This window comes from Xyrauchen texanus, chromosome 44 (genome assembly GCF_025860055.1).
Source record: "Xyrauchen texanus isolate HMW12.3.18 chromosome 44, RBS_HiC_50CHRs, whole genome shotgun sequence".
Classification (NCBI taxonomy): Eukaryota; Metazoa; Chordata; class Actinopteri; order Cypriniformes; family Catostomidae; genus Xyrauchen; species Xyrauchen texanus.
The window spans coordinates 29664782-29686115 of NC_068319.1; the positions used below are offsets into that span (position 1 = coordinate 29664782).

Genomic DNA, 21334 nt, shown 5'->3' on the forward strand with positions numbered 1-21334 from the left:
GAAGAGGCGCCGGAGCGCGCTTCAAGAACACGAGAAGGACCAGCCGGATCTGGGGAGAGAGCGAGCGAAAGGGACGCACCCGTCTCGCTCCTCAGCCAGATCCATCACGAGACCCCACGAATGAAGTCGCGGTGCTGGCTCTCGGAAGTAAGCGAGGCGGCCGAAGCATCCCGACCGAAAGAAGGTCACAATGCGCCGCACCGCCCTGCCCCAACGCGAGAGCCACGTGCTCTTCCCCAAACAAACAAAGCAAAACTCATGCGTGTCCTTGTCCGTCATGAGGCGTTGACAAGGAAACACGCATCGTTTGCTCCGTTTCTCCGTCATTCTCTCTCTTTTTTTTTCTTTTTATATATATATATATATATATATATATATATATATATATATATATATATATATACAATCTCTTTCAGAGCAGAGAGAAAAAGTAAGAAAGTTCTGAGCACTGCCTAACAATTTCTAACTCCTAACAAAGAGGGAAGAAAGTTTTCTGAGCAGGTTGTGAGACACACAGCATAGTATGCTCTGAATGAAAAATATCTGTCGACACGCTGGTGACGCCTCTATTTTATAGCCTGGCCACAGGTGCATCTAATGATCTTCACCAGCCGAGGCTATAAATTCAGGTCAATGTTCATTGACGTGTTTCACACATATTCACAGCTGCTCACAATGCAAGATTGTTCCCCGTAGCGCTTAGCAAAAGCGCAGCATCAAAGTGAAGCTTTTTGTAAAGGGAACACATCTATTCTGCGAGCACTTATCCTATCCACACTAATTGCACTTCCTATTTAATAATAAATACTTATTGAAGATTAATAAGCTATTTCAACAACATATACAGGTATATCATATTACAATTTACGTCTGCACAATCAGTGAAGTGAATGCACTGCTGAACTTAAATTGATTAAAACAAAAAGATGTGTAAAAATGAATTCAGTACTTGGGAGGTTTCATTTTAGTTGGACTGTTGCCTTAAAAGGCAGCTTCCTGTGTAGGTAATATGCAGCCAGCAGCTCACCAGGTTTTGGAGAAGAGCCATAGTCACTCTCCTAAACATTGAAGCAGGTGTCTTATTTATCTACACTCTATGACACCGCAAACATCATTTGCTGTCTGTTGCATTTTCTCACGGGGATACATTAGAACTCCGCTGCAACATAACCTGGCAGATTCTGATGTGTGAATCAGCGGATATATCACCTGTTCTTTGCCAGAGCTTCCAAGGACACCATCATCCCTGACCTGTTACCAAACAGCTCATGTTAAGATCTTGCTCAAGGCTTTATGCAACATCCTTACTCTCTTTACCACCTTTGCAGTAAATTAATAACTTATTTTACATTCAATTGTGCAGTTACATATTGAACAATATTTTGAATATGTAAGAGAAAAGCTCAGTGGCATTCATGCATTTTTAAGTTGTAAGTGTCCAAATAATTTAGGGGTTACTTTATTTGTGGCATTGTTTGACTGCTTGAGTCCTAAAGGCTCCTTGAGCTATGTTCTTTAGTCTTTTGGTTTTGCAGTTTGAATGACATTTGATGTGGTACCAAGAAGCCAGAAATGTGTGCTTACGGTGAGAAGGAAAATACATTTTTATTCCTTAGATTATTGATAGCCAGGTCATGGATAGCATGTCTATTGATGTTATTAATTTGATTTGCGGCAGTATGTACGTCAATATCAAATTTATTCCTGACTTCTTGATTGCATAACATTTTGTCGTTACCTGTTCAGGAAGTGAATACTGGTTTTGCCTTAGGACCCAGATTTCTCATTGGACAAGTGGTGACCCAACATTTGTACAAGTAGTAACCTGTATTTAATGAAGATTGGGTTGTAGTGTCTATTGTCTTGCATAGGTTTTTGAAGATGAGAACATTTCACCTAACCTGTCCAAGCTCTTATCTAACTGGACCATGCTTTACCAAGTGACATGAATTTGTCCAAAAAACTGTAGAGTTTGATTGTATGCACAGCCTTTGATGCCAACAACATTTAACAAGCGTTTTCTCATCCCTTTTAACCCTCCTACCCTGTAAAAGAAGGGTGGATCACTTTAATGTTCGCTGTCATTAAAACAGTACAAGTGTTTTTTTACATCTTATTTACATATACATTTCTCAATTTTACCATTCATTTGCAAATAAGCAAATTTTTGTAACTTCACTATATTGATAACCAACACTTCTAAAATTTTTAACTATAAGAAAATATGAGAATGTGTCACATATTGGGTGCAGACTGTTGCCATCTGGTGAAAAAAGAAAAATAACATGACTTGAAAATCAAGTCATCGGCAGTGTTCTATGCAGCCACTTACAATGTGGTAATTCTAAATTTTAAGTTATCCATTTGGATATATATTTAGACATTATCAAACTATTATTTGTCAAAGATTTGCATTTTAAGTGTCACATTATACTTACAGTCAAACCTGTGTGTGTGTGTGTGTGTGTGTGTGTGTGTGTGTGTGTGTGTGTGTGTGTGTGTGTGTGTGTGTGTGTGTGTGTGTGTGTGTGTGTGTGTGAGCGTGTATTTATCACTTTGTGGGGAACAAATGTCCCCATAAGGATAGTAAAACCCGAAATGTTTGACCTTGTGGGGACATTTTGTCGGTCCCCATGAGGAAAACATCATACTAAATTATGTTTTTTGAAAATGTAAAAATGCAGAAAGTTTTCTGTGAGGTTTAGGTTTAGGGGTAGGGTTAGGTTTAAGGGATAGAATATAAAGTTTGTACAGTATAAAAACCATTATGTCTATGGAAAGTCCCCATAAAACATGGAAACACAACACGTGTGTGTGTGTGCGTGTGTGTGCGTGTGTGTGCGTGTGTGTGCATGTGTTTGAGTGCGTGCGTGCGTGTGTTCGTGAGTTTGTGTGTGCATGTGTGTGTTCCGCATGTGGCGCATTTATATTTTGTATTAAACAAATAAAAAAACTCCTAAATTTCCTAACATGCAAATTTAGGAGCTACTCTTAAAAATTAGGGGCATGTCTCTCCTAATTTTAGGACTCTAAAATTTTAATCTAAGAGTAATTTATGAAGCATTTTAATGCTAAAAGTAGCTCCTAAACCCAAGACAGCTTAGAAGTTCTCCTGACTCACAAACGATCCAAAGCATGTCTACTGTCGTCAATCCACGTTAAAAACAATGTAATCTAATATTATTATGATACTGACCTTTAAAACAGTATCGCCTGAATCACGAGGGGGTTTTTATGGTAAACTTAGTTAGTGATGCAGTTACCTCTCTCACAAACTAAAACAACCCAAATAACACCGGAGATAAAGGTTTTGACAGTTCTGCACTCCATGGCCACATCAAAATAAAACTGTAGCTCAGATGGATTGTGAATTTCTGTCATCCATCAGCAGAATCATCAATCAAACTATATATATGCCCTCTCCAGACTGTATATCATCCAACAGTCCATAGCATGTTTTTTCCTATGGATGTGCCATCACGGGGCTATCCGGTGTTGTTGATATAGTAGGTAAATAATGCTGAAAAACATTGAACGATGTACTTGAATATTGTATTTTTTATTTGTTTTTTTATTTTGCTTGGCAACTTTCAGTGGTATAGTCCCATTTACCTTTTTCCCAGCATGCACTGGGACATGACTAAAATGGTATAACATTTTGCATGGTTTTATTTATATATTTTGAGAGAGGAGATCATGCTACTGAATCAGTTGTACATGTAATATACAGTATGTAGCCTAATCTGTGAATTAAGAATGTGGATATAAACATGAAGTGAAACAACACAAACAAGACCAACACTGACTGATGCACAAAGAACAGAAAGATTATACCTGCACAGTCCAGAAATGAGAAATGTAACAAGGATGATATGAAATAGGCTGGACTGTTTTAAATGAACACCTCTGAAAATAATAATAGCCATGGTGATTTAGCTTCTTTTCATATCAAACGTCATTAGCTTGTCGAATTAATGTATACGTTTTGAAACATTGCCTAATTAAATATTTACTTCCATTTTGGATACTGAGCAGCTACGAATTCCAGCCATGTGCATAACTGGGGTTTATCCCTAAAGGCGAAATAATGAGAGAAATGCACTTTTTTTTTTACTGTGGGGAACAATACTAGCGCTCTGTCCATTTATGAGTATGCATGCTCATCTCTGAGTGCTCGGTTAGAAGGCTTTGTTCACTCCTTGTAATTTTTGTGCTCTTTCACTTGTTGTCTGTTTGCACTAACGTTAGAAATGCAGCACCCGTGAGGACTGATTGGGCGAGTGAAAGTTCTAGCAACTGGTCCGAATTTCTTTAAAACTGGCAGTCCTTATTGTAGAGCCCTGATGCTGTATGTGTATATATATATATATATATATATATATATATAAACATACATTATATAATGTATGTATATATTGTTATATGTCAATATATATAGTCTACATTATATACAAATTGCAAATAGCGGTTCCCTGTCTACAATCACTGTGGGTGACTTAAAAGATTGCGCTCATAAAACGTCACCCATAGCAACGAGGTCAACTCTGCCTTACTCTTATCTTAAGATTTCTTTAGTAAAACTTGCTCTTAGCAGTTTTGTGAATAGGTTTTAAGCAAAAACTCCTAAGTAGGAACTCTTTGGAGAACTTCTGGTGTTAAGATAAAATTCTTTATGAATACAGGCTCTGTCTTTTAGTGTTTCCCATTCATTTCCTATGGTTGGTCAATTTTGACTTCAAACATTATAGGTGCTGCTTTTTTGCTACGACAACTTAGACATATCAAATCAAGTCCATTTTGTGTGTGTGTGTGTGTGTGTGTGTGTGTGTGTGTGTGTGTGTGTGTGTATGTGTGTGTTTTTTCAGATGGCTAGGAAAGGAAAAGTCACCAAGTCTTGTAATGCTCAGGTAAAGGAAACCATTTTTATTATTTTTATTATATCGGAAAAAGCCATTTTGGTCAAAAATTACCGAACATAATAGGAAGGTTAAAAGGTGGTCAGCCAATTAATTGTGTTGCCTATGCATGATTATATGGTTGCATTATATAATTTGATTTCAGCATTGATATTCACTGCTGTCCGCAACCCTGTCAGAACAGACCTGTTTTGGGGTCTGCAACCCACCCGTTGAGAGCCATGGGTTTAGTGAGTCCAATTAAATTTGCTCTATATGGCAATTTATGGTAAAAAGGGAATTGTGATTGTACGAGCTATCACCTAAATCTACGTCTTGATGGGAGGATTGTTAATTTGTCAGCTCAGTTTTTTAACATCTGGCTATATGAAATAAATGTAAAGTCATTTTTATTTGTATAATACTTTCCCAATACACATCATTTTAAAGCCACTTTACAAAAAATCATACTGTCATGTTTCAAATGTCTTAAAGCCCCCGAGAACAGTTTAAATGAAAACATACCTTTGTCAAATTAAGTATGGCGTGCCACAAGGCTGTGTATTAGGTCCTCTGCTGTTCTCCTTGTACACAGTATGCTTCCCTTTGGAGATATTATCCAGATATGGAAATAGCTTTTTACTGTTATGTTGATCATACTCATTATATTTCTTTCAGATCTGATGAAGTTTCCCAATTCTACAAGTTAGCAGATTGTATTAATGATATCAAAGGCTGGATAGTCAATTATTTCCTAAAATCCAGAGGAATTAATTACTGGACCAAAATCCTCTAAACATAAGATGCTGGATAAGATGTTTCTCGTTGGAAAATACACAAACAACACCTTACATAACACATTTAAACTATACATTCAAGCCTTGTCTTTTATGCTTCCAAGGCTTTATTCTACCATACACACCATATAATATCCCACCAATCTAATTCAATAATTTCCAACTTTAACTTTAGAACATGCATATTCTGTAAATAATTTCAAGGTGTATTTTGGTTTGCTCTAAGTAGAAGAATTGGTTCTAGAATGTCTTCTGTTGACATACCATGCTAATGACCTTATAACTTATTTTAACTGTTGATTAGCAAACACATTAATGTTTCTCTGGAAAACCGCTGACATACAGTGAATCTTCCCGATATGAAGCTTCATGATAGCTTGTGCAAGCTCCCAAAACCATCATAAACATTTCCAGTAAGAAGATGTTGAGGTTGATAACTCTTTTAGGTTCTCCGAGAGCCATGTAACGATTTATAGTTCAGGGTTTTATGTGACCACACAGTTTATATAATAAATACATTATTCTGTTATTCTGTAACATTTATTGTAAAAAAAAAAAAAGACACATCCCTGTAAATTATTGTAGTCACTTTTTCAAAATATCTTGTAAATAATAAATAACACCTATTCGACATTTGTAACCCTTTCTATGTATAGTGAAATTAAAATAACTATTTTTAATCTCAATATCTTAATACATTTTTTCTGCATTGTAGCATAAATGATAAATTAGGGAATTTATGTTTTCAATAAGATAAGTCTGAATAAGTGTATTTATTAAGCATTTATAACATGCAATTTAAAATGCTCACTCTTTGGCATGTATTGCAAAAAAGTAGCTCTTTTTATGTTGTTTATATTGTTGCATAACTGCATTTTTACATAAAAGTATGTTTGTTAATTGTCACCATTGTTGCGTTTTGTATGACGAGAGTTGATATCTGTGTGTGTCTTGTCAACATGTGTTATGCTGTAAATTCAAAAACATCAAACGCTTAACTTGCTGATATCATTTTGCTGAAATATTCTTTACTGTTTTTGCGTTTATGTTTTTTCTGTGTAATGCTTCACTATTAACACATATAGTGACATTTGCAAGGTAGGATTAGATATTCAGTCTGATTTTAGGATTTGTCTTCCAAGTAACGCAGTGTAACAACTTGTGCTTTACTTAAACACTAATTGACTGGCTGGAAGAACATAATAGAATAACAAAGAAGGTCTAAGTTTCCAGCTCAAGAGAACACTAATCATCATGATTGTGACTTCAAACAAAAACAACTATTGTTAACAAAACAACAACACTAATTAAACTAAGACTTCCATTAAGTCTGAATAAAAACTTTTATAATAATAATATTTGTTTTTTTTTTGTAGCTCCAATACATTGCCAAAGCATACATACTTATTCAAGTGCAAAGGCTTATGGGTATTTCTCTTAGGGGTGTTATTTTACTGTGTATAGGTTGTTGTTTTTTCATAAAAAATACACTGTTCAATCATGGCAACATTGTACATTTAATATGTACATTGCTTCAAAGCTTGATTTTTTTTTTTATTATCTCCTCATTAGACAGACAAGTGAAGGCTGAACACTAACCATGTGCCACATACTAAAATGTTCATGGGGGGTTTTAAGATATACGCCAAGATGATGTCATGATTTTAAATGTTAATTTTCCCCTAATGCCTTGCATACAACAGGTATTAACTAAAATTAGTTAGTTAACAGTGAGCCTGCTCTTGATCTTCCAGAATGTAACATTTTTAACAAATTTAAGAATCACAGTAGATTGCTGTAAGAATTTGACCATAAATTGACAGCAATTTTTTACAGTGCACCTTTGATCACAAATGTTGACACTTCATCCATTACTGTAAATACTGGGAAAAATATTGACAATGGTATAATCAGTCCGATTTTCTGTGTGTATATTATTTATCATACATTATTTATCAATTAAAATGTCATATATATATATATATATATATATATATATATATATATATGTACATACGTATGCCCCCTTTTGCTTTGAAAATTTTGCTTTGAGCTGGCATGTTTGGAATCCTAAATATTTTTTTTGTCATAACTTTGTTTTACATTTTTTGAAAACTTTTCCAGGTGTAAATTTAAAAAAATAAAAATAACATCCCAGATTTTTTATGAGATATCCTATCATTATATTTATATATGGTCATGCTTTACAATAATCTTCCCTTTGTTAATGGTTTATAAAGGGGTTAATTAATAACATTTACAAATGCATTATAAGTCATTAATATGCAGTTATAGCAACATACATAAAAGTCCAACTTTCATCCAATACATGCCAAATAGTGAGCAGTTCTTAAATGTTTTAAATTTATAGAAAATACACTTATTCATATTTATTCAAAAAACAAAGGTACATTTTCATAAGGTACTAATGTTTTATAAGTGTTATTAAACATTTACAACATGGTAACTACTTGACATGTATTGTATGAAATCATTTATTTATAATACATCTATAATTGACAAAGGGAACATGTGTAAAGTGTTGCCATATAGTATCCACATTGTCTATTGTTAAATAAACATTATATAAGCGAAATTCAATTTCAAAATCAAACTGGAATTTTATTTTAGTTAACTTTAGTCAGACATGTGATTAGTGCTTGCACAACAAAGTCAAACACAAGTTATCTGTAACGAGACGCTGTGACTCACCTCTCTGTAGTTCTTCACTCAGGCTGAAATATGTCAGAAAGAGGATTATTGGAATGTTTTTGAGGAGCTTCATTTTCACCACTGATCATTGTGCTTCAAATCAGCTTTAAAATCCACTTGTAAGCCTCATATCATAGTTCTGAACACAAGTCCCCACAGATCGTACAGTGTGTATGCAGTAGACAGGCCCTATGCTCTGTTAGTGTCACTGTGCTCGTGCGGTTGGCTGAAGATAGACAGGGCCAGCTGGTGGATATACGTACATTGATATGAGGGGGATGAGATACAGAGAGTGTCTAGAAAATACCAACAATGCCATTTTTATATCAGGGAACATACAGTTGCTTATTTGGTGTTGTGTGGCATCAAAAGCTGTAGTTCATTTTTAACAGAACACGTAAACTGCCAAAAAAAATCAACTTTGATATGACACACATAATGATGATTCATGCCATTTTTTCCAAAGGGAACGCAGGCATACTGTGAATGTGTTACACACTTCTCAATCACCATAGTTGTCTTGTTTTCTAGTGTAATGTCTAAACATCCCGAAGACAAGATACATTTATGATATTTAAAATTTCAAATAATGATCTGTCATAAGTGTATGACAAGGATCTAGCAATTGTGGCTTTATTTCTGGCAATTTTATCTATATTTTGCAATTATATTCAATATAATTTTACAAGTTTATGTCATGCAGTTGCAACTTTATATCTAGTTTAACTAAACTTGCAACTGCGAAAAAATAAAGTCACAATTGTGACTTTTTTCTTGTTTTCTTTTTTTATTCTGTAGTGGGATCAAGGAACCATAGACATTCCCTAAAAACAAGTCTTTTGCAAGTTTGCTTCTTAAATAAATTGATCTGGTTTTAAAGACATTTAGATATTTTACTGGAAAACAAGATGTATATGTTAATATCACTTGTGCCATTCAGTTTCAAACTGCTAAATAGTTCATTTAAATACCTTCAAAGTAAAATCACTCTAGAAGTTTCATAGAGTTTTTTAGGTTTTCGCCATTAGTGGTATTTGCAAATTCTTTTTGAGTTCTACTCTCATAACGTTGTGTAGTGATTTCTATAAAACCTTTTGATTCAACTATGAAAATGATATCATTTTTTTTTTCTTTGCTGAAAGGCAGATAAAGTTATGTTCCTCTTTGTAACTTGGACAGCATTCAAAAACACTCAGCAGCCCTCCCTTACTCATAGCAAAGGCTTGACAGGCACAGCCTTTGCATTCAAGTCGCCTTTGTATGGAGGAACCCACCTGTTGCTCAGTGGCCTGTATGAACTGATTTATTTTAAGCTGGAGAATGACATTTCCTAAAGTGATTGTTTATACCCCATCCTCTGTGCTTTTGCCTTTTACAGTTAACTCTTGCAAAATATCTAAGGTCTGTTTCACAATTCATGCGTTAGCAGAGCATATGAATTTTGCAGGGCTCATTAACAGACTACAGTATTCACAGTGCCTGCGTAAGCAGTGCAGTGCTGCATAGAAGTATAGCTGCAAGTCGAGTTTCCATATGCTGTGACAGGAAATATCAAGCCCTTTCGAAATTTAATCATGTGCAGGTATAAATTATAGCAGCCTGGTCTCATGACAATTACATGACCGTGGCAGCATTTTTGCTAAACAAAATTAACGTTTGGCTGCAGTTTCAGAGTGAAATGTCCAGCGGGGTGCCAAAAGCAAATTAAATGGTGTTGTTATCAGACAAGTTTTTAAATGTAGATTAGATATAAGCTTTAATGAGTTCCCTAACATAAATTTTTATCCTAAAGTGAACTGATTGTGTCCTAAAAGCAAATGCGAGGTAAACAAAACAGACATCCTTACCCTTAACCAACACCTAAACCTAACCGATAGTGTTATAAAAGCAAATGCGACATTAAAAAGCAAAAAAGCAAAAGCGTTTATGAAGTAGTAGTAGTAGTCCTTTATTGTCACATAGTAAACCAGTGAAATTGGCCATCGACCAAGTCATAATCAGCCTTTGTAGTAGTGATTTGTGTGAAAGTGAATAAACACATAATTGTTGTAATGCTTCTAGTGTTCAGTTTACAAGGAAAATGCAACAAAACGTAGAATACAGCACATAAAACTCAGTTTGCAAAAATGTAGTTCTAGTAATGTTCATTCTATAAGACTAAGCTGAATTATATGTATATATCTATGATTGAGTTTTCACTAGCAAACACATTCATTCTTGAAATAAAAAATGCTGTAATTACTTGCGGAAATACCCATTCTTGTAATCAAAAATGTAAATTCAGCTAGTAAAAGCCATAGTTTTTAATCTGTAACTGCATTTTCACTAGTAGAATTTCGCAATGATCTGTCGTTCACTCCTGTTCAAAATGCAATTATAAATAACAAAAATGTCGTACTAGTTAGAATTCCAAAAAACAACTTATAATTTTCTATATCAATAATTACAATTTTACTAGTGCAAATGACCATTCTTTATATCAGCAATTCAATTACAACTATTACACATTTTTGATGTCTGCAATTTGGTTTTCTCTAGTTGCAATGTAAATGTGTTATCTATAATGTTATTGTAACTAGTATGACTGCATTTTAAGATATCTTTAATTACTCTTTATTTTATTGATATCTGAAATACATTTCCAGACAGTGCTGGGTAGTAACTGATTACATGTAATCTGTTTTATGTTGTCAGATTATGAATATCAAGTACTTGTAATTGCATTAAATTACATTTAAAAATTCTTGTAATCAGACTGCAGTTACTTTTTATAGATTACTTCATTACATATTACCAAGGCAATGGCAGCAAATTGTTTATAAGATGAACATTTTGAGCATGTGCTCCTTTTATGTTACAAAAGTAAGATATGCACCTCTGCTAAAGTAAAGGTGATGGACTGTTACTAAGTAGTAAGGTTTAAGAATAAGTGTGTCAGAGTTTTGAGCTGTTAGCTTTGAACTAGCAATATCATTGCTGTTGATTTCAGGTTCATTACTGTTTGTTTTTGTAATGTCTATTGTATTATCCACATCAAATTAACTATATATGTTTTATTATTATTATTATTATTTCTTACTACCTCACACATTGTACTTAATTGCTTTAAAGGATCTAGTGGATGCTACCTCTAAAGGTCGTGCACGCAGGATACACAATGTGCAGAAATATGGATCGCTCTACTGTTGCTGCTAATACAGTGGAGTCCACTGCCTGCAACTTGACATAGTGTTCCTTGTGTGATTAAGTGGAACTCTGCTCTTTTAGAATATTCTTACTGTTCTAAAGATAATATCTTGCACCTCAGCTTTGGAATAGTTGATGGACTATCAGTAAGTAGTAAGGCAACATCATTTCTGTTGATTTTATGGTCATTCATTTTCATTCATTTTATATTCATTTTATGTTGATTTTATCATCATTAACGTTACTCTAAAAAAGTACTTAACTTAATAACTAACTACTAGTTACATCTTCTACAGTGAAATAAGATTACTGTACTAATTATTCTGTCTGAAAAGTAATAGCATTATGTATTACTAATTACTTTCTAAAACTCATAACAACCTCGACCAGAAGAACAGTTTTATGTCTATCCTTGTATTGTTCTATTAATTCTTTCAAATAAATCATTTAAAATCAAATAAATTATTCTTGAACTGGCCAAAGAATTTAAGGGACAGTGTTAGAAAACACATTTTAACATTAGACGTTAAATTTAATGCAATTACTTCAGACATAACTGTAATTAAATTACAAAAACTGAACAGTAATCCCCTACTTTACTTTTTCAAGGAAAAGTAATGCATTACACCCAACACTGGTTTTATGCACTTAAAATGAACTTGATTTCTCTGTTTTGAATGATAAACTTTGGCATAGATTTAATGTTTATTTCATTTATCTAATGTTTAATGCACTTTTTAAAAATGTAATATGGAGCTCTTTTTGTGAGGCTATTTTTGTTAGTAGTAAAAAATGGAATACATTTTCTTCCTCTTTTATGCTAAAATGATTATCCTAATCAAAGGCATGTGACATAAAATAAAATAGAATTAGGTTGAAAGTAATCCAAAAGTAATCGTATTAGATTACCCCAAAAATGTAATCTATGAGATTATGTTACTGAGTGCATTTTTGTAATTTGTTTCCAGATATCTGAAATACCAAATCTAACATTAACATTAATTTACAGATATCAAAAAGTTGAATTTTTACTAGTTTTCGATTGTTGATTTCAGTAATGAATATGTGTACAGTACTAATAACAATGTAATTACTGAAATCAAAATGATAATTTTACTAGTAAGAAGTATAAGCAGTAGCTGATATGTTAAAATGGAATTACAACTAGGAAGACATTTATTATATATATCTAGGATAATTGCATTTTGAACAGTGTAAAGTGCACATAATTGTGAAAGTCAGATAATTGTGAAATTGTACAGAGAAAATGCAGTTACTGATATCAAGTATTATATATATTTTTTGTGCTTACATTTTTTTTTATTGATTCATATATTAAACAAAGAAAAGAAAAACATATATAAAAAAAATCTATATTTAACCTCCAATATTACTCCTCCCCCTCCCAATCCCCATCCCCATCCTGACCCTCAACAACATCCCAGTGGTCACACATGATTATAGACACACACACACACACACACACACAAACACACACAAAATACGACATAATATATAATTATCACACACATTTACAACTACACCTCTCTCTCCACAGCCCCTCTCCGAGAGACCTCTAAAAACTCCAGATATTTGCCCCATTTCCCCACAATCAATCCAAATTCCCCATTCGTTTATATGACTCGTCTTCAAAAGCCGCCACACTCCCCATCTCCGAGCATCACTCCTGAAATGGGGGCACTCCATCCGACTTCCATCCCCTTAAAACTATTTGTCTGGCGATCATGACTCAGATTAGGACCCAGCTTTTTATGAGTTTATTCTCTATATTGATGAGCGCCCATCACTTAAAATACAGTTTGATTGCATAATACATCACACATAAAACTACCCACCAAAATTCTTGGATCTTGACACATCACCAAAAAATATAGGTTGTGTCTCTCTACTGATTGGCCTCTCCAGCAGGTGGGTGTGTCTCTAGATGCAGACTTGACATTATTTCAGAATCCTAGCCCACACTTCCACTTCCAAAACCAAGTTTAAATCTTTCTCCCATAATCTTTTGTTAGAAGTTATAGCTCCATCCCCCAGACTCTGAATTAGCATGGAGTAATACACTAATGGCTCATGACCTTTTCCAAAAGCAATAATCACCTCAGAGTATCTGCCGATTTAGTGGGTTTATGCTAAGGATGATGTTTTTTACTATTCTGAGTGTGCTTTAAGAACAATATTCAGGATAAAAAACAGCTAATGATCACTTCTAAAGTATAGTTATTGTTGACAGCCTTTTAAACATGTTGATGTTTTAACTTCACATCTTGCAAGTAAATACTGTATATCATGAATATCTCACAGAAAACTCTTTGCATTTTTACATAAAAAAAGCCACTTCCCTCATGGGGACCGCTGGCTGTTCCCCACAATGTAGGTGATCTCAGGTTTTACTAGCCTTGTGGGGACATTTGGTCCCCACAATGGAGGTTAAACCTGTACACACACACACACACATGTCCCAAGAGTGTGTAAGATCATTAGAGACCATAGGTATGTATGTGCTGGATTTTAATTATTTTTTTGCACTTCCATAAATTATATTTTTTATGATTATTTCATATCTATATAAGTATCCTATCACAAGATACCCATTTCTTTGTTTATTACAAGATAAATTAGTACTATATTCATACAAATGACTACTATATCACATTGATTTTCTGTGTGACAATGGTGAATTTGTCAGGGTCCGGGGAAGAGAGGACCAAAAGCAGAGGGAAAGTTCAATAGGAATTAATTAACAAGTCAAAATATTTATTTTCCCAAAACTCAAAGCAAACAAAGCCCAGAAACGTCTCCCAAGACATGGGCAGACATCCGAGGAATCCTCCTCCACAGTACTGGTTTCCAGCAGGTGAGAAAGAATGCAAACAGTCAGGTAAACACACCTCAATAGACAGGCAACCAGCTGATACACAAGCTCATTCCAACTACACAAAAGAGAAGTGTTAATAAACAAACAGCGAACATGACAGTTACACCACAATAACAGTTGTAGTTACATCACAATGATCCGACATCAGACATGACACACGCTGGGGTTTCAATAAGAGAAACAAACACAGGGCAGGTGTCGCTCACAGCTAAAGGATGTAATGATCATCGATCCCATGGAAACAATCAGAGTCCCCATGGAAACAATCAGAGTCCCCATGGAAACGCTGATTCAGCCTGCTAGTGGCACCTGAAACACATAAGGGCAAAAAGTAAACACGCTTTGACAAAGCAGACAAGGGATGAGAATGCCACAGTTCTCCACAGGTGAACACACAACCTGGCAAGGTGTCATGATCATGAAGGTCCAAACAAAACACGAAATGCAAGACAGACAGGGGATGATGATGTCATGGTCCTTGTCAGAAAAAACCCAACCTGACCGGTTGACAAGACATGACATCACCAGAGAGCGCATGGTGGCTCACACAAAGGGGAACACAAAACACAAAGGCCGGCCAATACTGCCACGATCCCGTCAGGTAGAACCTCAACCTGACAAGGTGACCGGACCGTGACAGAATTATCTGTATCCCGTATGCGTGTACACATACATAACATACATGCTATTTATTACTCAAGGTGGCCCTGTTGATTCAGTTATTGACTTAATTTACATTTGACATTGCAATTTGACGAATAAACAACACGGAAGTAAACTCTAGCAAGTACAACGCATTAATAGTATGATATGACTTTTGTCATTTGGGTCTATTTCAAAAATAGCACAAATTATAAAAAAAAAAAACACTGTACTGTTTCTCACAGATACGTTTGAAATTTAATCTTAGTACAAACACAACATGTTAAGCAGAATTATCTGTTATTTTAGTGGATTACTTGTATTAAAGGAGCTTCAGATGTTCGTGCTTCTTATCTGTGTTGAGATCAGACACAATAAAGAAGATCCGTGGAGCTCTTGTGATTGTTTATGTATCTCCTTGTTTAAATTTTCAGATTGGACGGTTATTTCCTTTTAAAACCGCTCATAAGTGACAAAGTTTAAACTCTTGTTCAGCACTTGAGTTGATTGAAAGGTCAGGTGCTTCACTGCTGCTGGGATGCATACAGGACGGATTAGCATTTACACCTCAAATGCGATGTGGACACATGCGTTTTTGACCACATTCATATGTGGTTTCTGTGATCCGATAGTAGATACATTTTGTATCTGCATTTTGTAGATACATTTTTGATAGATATACATTTCATAGATAAACTCCAGTTTTTTGCCAGTTCTTGCTGTGAGATGTTACCCCACTCTTCCACCAAGGCACTTGCAATTTCCCAGACATTTCTAGGTGGAATGGCCCTAGCCCTCACCCTCCGATCCAACAGGACCCAGACGTGCTCAATGGGATTGAGATCCGGGCTCTTCACTGGCCATGGTAGAACACTGACATTCCTGTCTTGCAGGAAATCACGCACAGAACGAGCAGTATGGCTGGTGGCATTATCATGCTGGAGGGTCATGTCAGGATGAGCCTGCAGGAAGGGTACCACATGAGGGAGGAAGTTGTCTTCCCTGTAATGCACAGCATTGAGATTGCCTGCAATGACAACAAGCTCAGTCCAATGATGCTGTGACACACCGCTCCAGACCATGACGGACCCTCCACCTCCAAATCGATCCCGCTCCAGAGTGCAGGCCTCGGTGTAACACTCATTCCTTCGACGATAAACGCGATTCCGACCATCACCTCTGGTGAGACAAAACCACGACTCGCTAGATATTTTTACAGGAAAGCATTATAAAATGCAAACATTATTATCAAAAATATGATTTTTGCCCTAATATCAAAGGTTTTATTAGGCCTTACAAGGTAATGTCTTAAAGTAAATACTTTTTTAATGTAACTTTATTCTAATTACCAATGATTTATTTGTAACTGTAGTGGAATAATGAATTCTGTTCTACTTTCTAATTGTCTTGAAAATATTTGGAAAATGTTACAGTATTTAGGCATTTTGTAGATAAACTCAGCAAAAAAAGAAATGTCCTCTCACTTTCAACTGCTTTTATTTTCAGCAAACTCAACTTGTGTAAATATTTGTATGAACATAAAAAGATTCAACAACTAAGACATAAACTGAAAAGTTTCACAGACATGTGCCTAACAGAAATGGAATAATGTTTCCCTGAACAAAGGGGGCGTCAAAATCAAAAGTAACAGTCAGTATCTGGTGTGGCCACCAGCTGCATTAAGTACCGCAGTGCATCTCCTCCTCATGGACTGCACCAGATTTGCGAGTTCTTGCTGTGAGATGTTACCCCACTCTTCCAACTAGGCACTTGCAAGTTCCCAGACATTTCTGGGTGGAATGGCCCTAGCGCTCACCCTCCGATCCAACAGGTCCCAGACGTGCTCAATGGGATTGAGATCCGGGCTCTTCACTGGCCATGGCAGAACACTGACATCCCTGTCTTGCATGAAATCATGCACAGAACGAGCAGTATGGCTGGTGGCATTTTCATGCTGGAGGGACATTGGAGGGATTGCCTGCAATGACAAGCTCAGTCCAATGATGCTGTGACACATCACACCAGACCATGACAGACCCTCCACCTCCAAATCCCGCTACACAGTACAGTGTTACACTCATTCCTTCGACGATAAATGCGAGTCCGAGCATCACCCCTGGTGAGACAAAACCGTGACTCGTCAGTGAAGAGCACTTTTTGCCAGTCCTGTCTGGTCCAGTGAAGGTGGGTTTGTGCCCCCAGTGATGTCTGGTAAGGACCTGCCTTACAACAGACCTACAAGCCCTCATTCCAGCCTCTCTCAGCCTATTGCGGACAGTCTGAGCACAGTTGTTGTTGCCATCCTGTACTTGTCCCAGTAGGTGTGATATTCGGATGTATCGATCCTGTGCAGGTGTGGTTACACGCGGTCTTCCACTGCTCCCTTTATCGCTGTCTTAGGCGTCTCACAGTACAGACATTGCAATTTAATGTCTGGGCCACATCTGCAGTCCACATGCCTCCATGCAGCATGCATAAGGCAAAGTTCACACAGATGAGCAGGGACCCTGGACATCTTTCTTTTGGTGTTTTTAGAAATAGTCAGTTGAAAGGACCGTTCCACAGGTGCATGTTCATTAATTGTTTATGGTTCATTGAACAAGCATGGAAAACAATGTGTAAACCCTTTACAATAAAGATCTGTAAAGTTATTTGGATTTTTACAAAATGAACTTTAAAAATACAGTGTCCTAAATAAGGGATGTTTCTCTTTTTGCTGAGTTTATATTCAAAAGTGGTGAAATTCCCATGCATTTATGGGTTAAACAGTATTTAAGATGTTATTTATTCTCGACACCTTTTGGCTGCTTTGTCTTAACTGTCCACTCCAACTAATAATATATATAAGACATTCATACATTCATGATGTCTATAAAACATTTTGATTGGTAGTGTCTATATTAGTTTGGTTTATTGTGAATTCAGCCCCTATGTAAAATGTACTGTAGAAATTGTCCATCTGAATGTCCATGAGTCCTAGTCTGTTCATGAGAATGTTCATGATATTAAGTTGATGTTAATGCCCATGCTGTCACAGGAGGCTGTTCAATAATGAAGACAGCTGAGATTGCAATGTTCCATCCAAACAAACACCTTGGTAATAGAAATGACAACAGTGTCACCAGAGTATTGGCAGACATTGAGAAATTACAGGCAATGATACTCTAACAAATATTCTCCAATACAATATAAGTTAAACAAAGTGTGTCCCAGACTACAAAGCAGTCAGCTGACAAAAAAATGACCCAGTTTACAGTAAAGAAGTAAATCTGTATGATCAGCACAACCAGTTTTAACTTGATTCAATAGAGCTGTATGATTATGTGTGTAATGTGTTTATTGTGAAAACACTACCACAATAAATTTGGATACTCCTACTTATCAATATATTGCAGATATGCTCACTGAATATAAACCCATCAGATCACTCAGATCATTAGGATCACATCAGCTAGAAATACCAAGGGTTCACTCTAAGCAAGGAGAGTCTGCTTTTAGCTATTATGCCAGCCGCAGCTGGAACCAGCTTCCAGAAGAGATCAGATGTGCTCCTACATTAGTCACATTCAAATCCAGACTCAAAACACATCTGTTTAGCTGTGCATTTACTGAATGAGCACTGTGCCACTGTGTGTCCGACTGTTTGTACTGTATTCTATTTTATTTTATTCTAAACTGTTTCAACTATTCTTATTTTTGTATTCGTATTTTAATCTCTTCTATGTAAAGCACTTTGAATTACCATTGTGTATGAAATGTGCTATATAAATAAACTTGCCTTGCCTTGCCTTGCCTTATTGTTGCTATTTTTAAAATTTTAGAATAAGAAAGTCCTATGTCTGTCTGTCTGTCTGTCTGTCTGTCTATCTATCTATCTATCTATCTATCCATCCATCCATCCAGGTTGTAAATTATTGATAAGCTGAATTCAGGAATACAGACACTTTACTGTATATAGAGTGAGAGCCTTATAGAGTGTTCATGGGATGTCTTGTTATTTAAATTATGCTGCCATCTCTTGTGAAGTTAGTGAACTGCCTCAACACCATGAGCCTGGAACTTCAGTAATGGCTCAATCCAGTTTAGCAACTCCAGAGATTTCAAAAGGTGTGCCAATCTACAATGTGGACTAACATGAAGTACAACTTGGTTGTGCAACATTTGGGTTATGTCATGAACAGCAATTTTTGACTTTTACTTCGACTTGGCATTTTTCAACAGCTGCAACATGTACATTCATGATGATAAAGATAATCAAATTGAAATGGAATGGAATAACCTTTTAATGCAATGCATTGAGCATGGGTATAGAAAAAATGATGGAAGTGTGCATTTCAGATTTCAAAATATGGTATACTGCAAACACTGAATGCACTGGCACATCAACAACATGTTTGAAATAGTAGGGTCTAGGTCTTGAAAAAGCTGGACAAAGGTTGGGGGTCAAAGTGCATTTGTGTTATGACATACTTAATGAATATTGCAGCTTTTAGGAGTGTGTCTGTGCATTATGTATCTAACAGCTGGTGTCTTGTCCTTAAAAATAAATTCTGTTAAATGACTTGTTGGGGAGGTAAAATTGCAACTTACACAAATAGGGAACAGGGAATTCTAGACTCAATTTAAGGTCCAGTGAATAGCATGCATCGATGTTTGTCTGGAATGAAAGTTTGTCACACTTTGAAAGATGTGATGCAGAAAGTTCTGTTTGCTATAAAAACCTAGCACATATCTAATAGAGTAAAGAACATGCCAATAATTTAAGTAGTTTTGTTTTACATTTAATTACTTTTGTATTTAGAATTTCTGACTGTTTATTTGAATACATGATAGATACCTTAAATAATTAAGCACGTTTTCCACAATTTGTGTATTTATTCTATTGTTTTTATGTGCTCTGCTTTTAATGTGTTTCTTTTTTCTTAAGAAACATGTAAGAATATACCTGAATGTGAGGAACCATCGATATTTTACATTTGTGTGTGTAAATGGGTATAGTCTATAGGCAGGGTTGGCAGGGTTACTTTTGAAATGTATTCCACTACAGATTACAGAATATATGCTGTAAAATTTTATTTGTAACATATTCTGTTAGATTACTGAAGGTCAGTAATGTATTCTAAATACTTTGGATTACTTCTTAGCACTGGTTATAGTCACTTGTTTTGACTACAAAACAAGTGACTATACACATACACATGTTAAAAATACATTCTCTGAAAAACCTAAATATCTTATGCAGTGTTGTTTCTAAAACAAGATAAATCAAGTTGATCTTGTTTTAAGGATTTTTGGATATTTTTACAGTAAAGCATTATAAAATACAAACATTATTATCAAAAATATGATTTTTGCCCTAATATCAAAGGTCTTATTAGGTCTTACAATGTAATCTCTTAAAGTAAATACTTTTTTAATGTAACTTTATTGTAATTACCAATGATTTATTTGTAACTGTAGTGGAAATCAGTTACATATATTTTGTATTTTAAATACGTAATCCCGTTATATGTATTCCGTTACTCCCCAACCCTGTCTATAGTGTATGTTCTTTTCCCACTGTAGTCACAGAAATGTCAAATTCTTTCCGCTATGTTTGTTGTTGGGCTCCATCCTATGCCGTTTGTTCTCCGGTCTGTTCCACGCACATGCGCACTCCTCAAAAACCTGTTAGAATGTTACTTACATGTCTACATGGCCACTTTAAGCCCCATTCTCGAGGAGAAACCTAGATGTGTTAAACCGCTTTCTCTTAAATGGTATAAGGAAATCGGCATTCTTTTTTATATGATATTTCAGAATGCCGCTTTCTGCGTAACCCCTGGAATAAAAAGTGTTCTTAAGTGCAAACGTGGTCACTGAAGCTCCTGACCATTATCTGCATGATTTTATCCATTGCACTGCTGCCACAAGATTGGCTGATTAGATAATTGCAGAAATAAGTAGGTGTACATGTGTCTTATTTTCAGAGAAATCTAACAAAGTTTGGTGAGGTTTATGCTTAAAACAAGAAAAAACTAATGAAAAAAAAAATGGCAAATAAAGCTTTTTTTCTTTTACTTTACCCATTGACAAATAATTTGTTTTTCTTGTTAAAAGTATAAACTTTACAAAATTTTGTTAGATTTCTCTGAAAACATGATATATTAAGTAATTTTTCTTTTCTTTTATTTGGAGTTGCCTCCACGTGAGAACGTCAATCCGCA

The 21334-nt window shown here is 35.4% G+C and overlaps 1 protein-coding gene across 1 annotated transcript in view; it reads right to left on the reverse strand.

Annotated features, from left to right (window-relative positions):
• The window catches only part of musk (muscle, skeletal, receptor tyrosine kinase), a 65631-nt gene extending 57041 nt beyond the window's left edge, over nucleotides 1–8590 (reverse strand). The window contains exon 1 of the mRNA XM_052117734.1: nucleotides 8405–8590. Coding sequence (XP_051973694.1) covers nucleotides 8405–8477 — 73 coding nt within the window. The 5' untranslated portion in view covers nucleotides 8478–8590. The remainder of the gene's footprint in view (nucleotides 1–8404) is intronic.
• Nucleotides 8591–21334: the final 12744 nt, after the last annotated feature.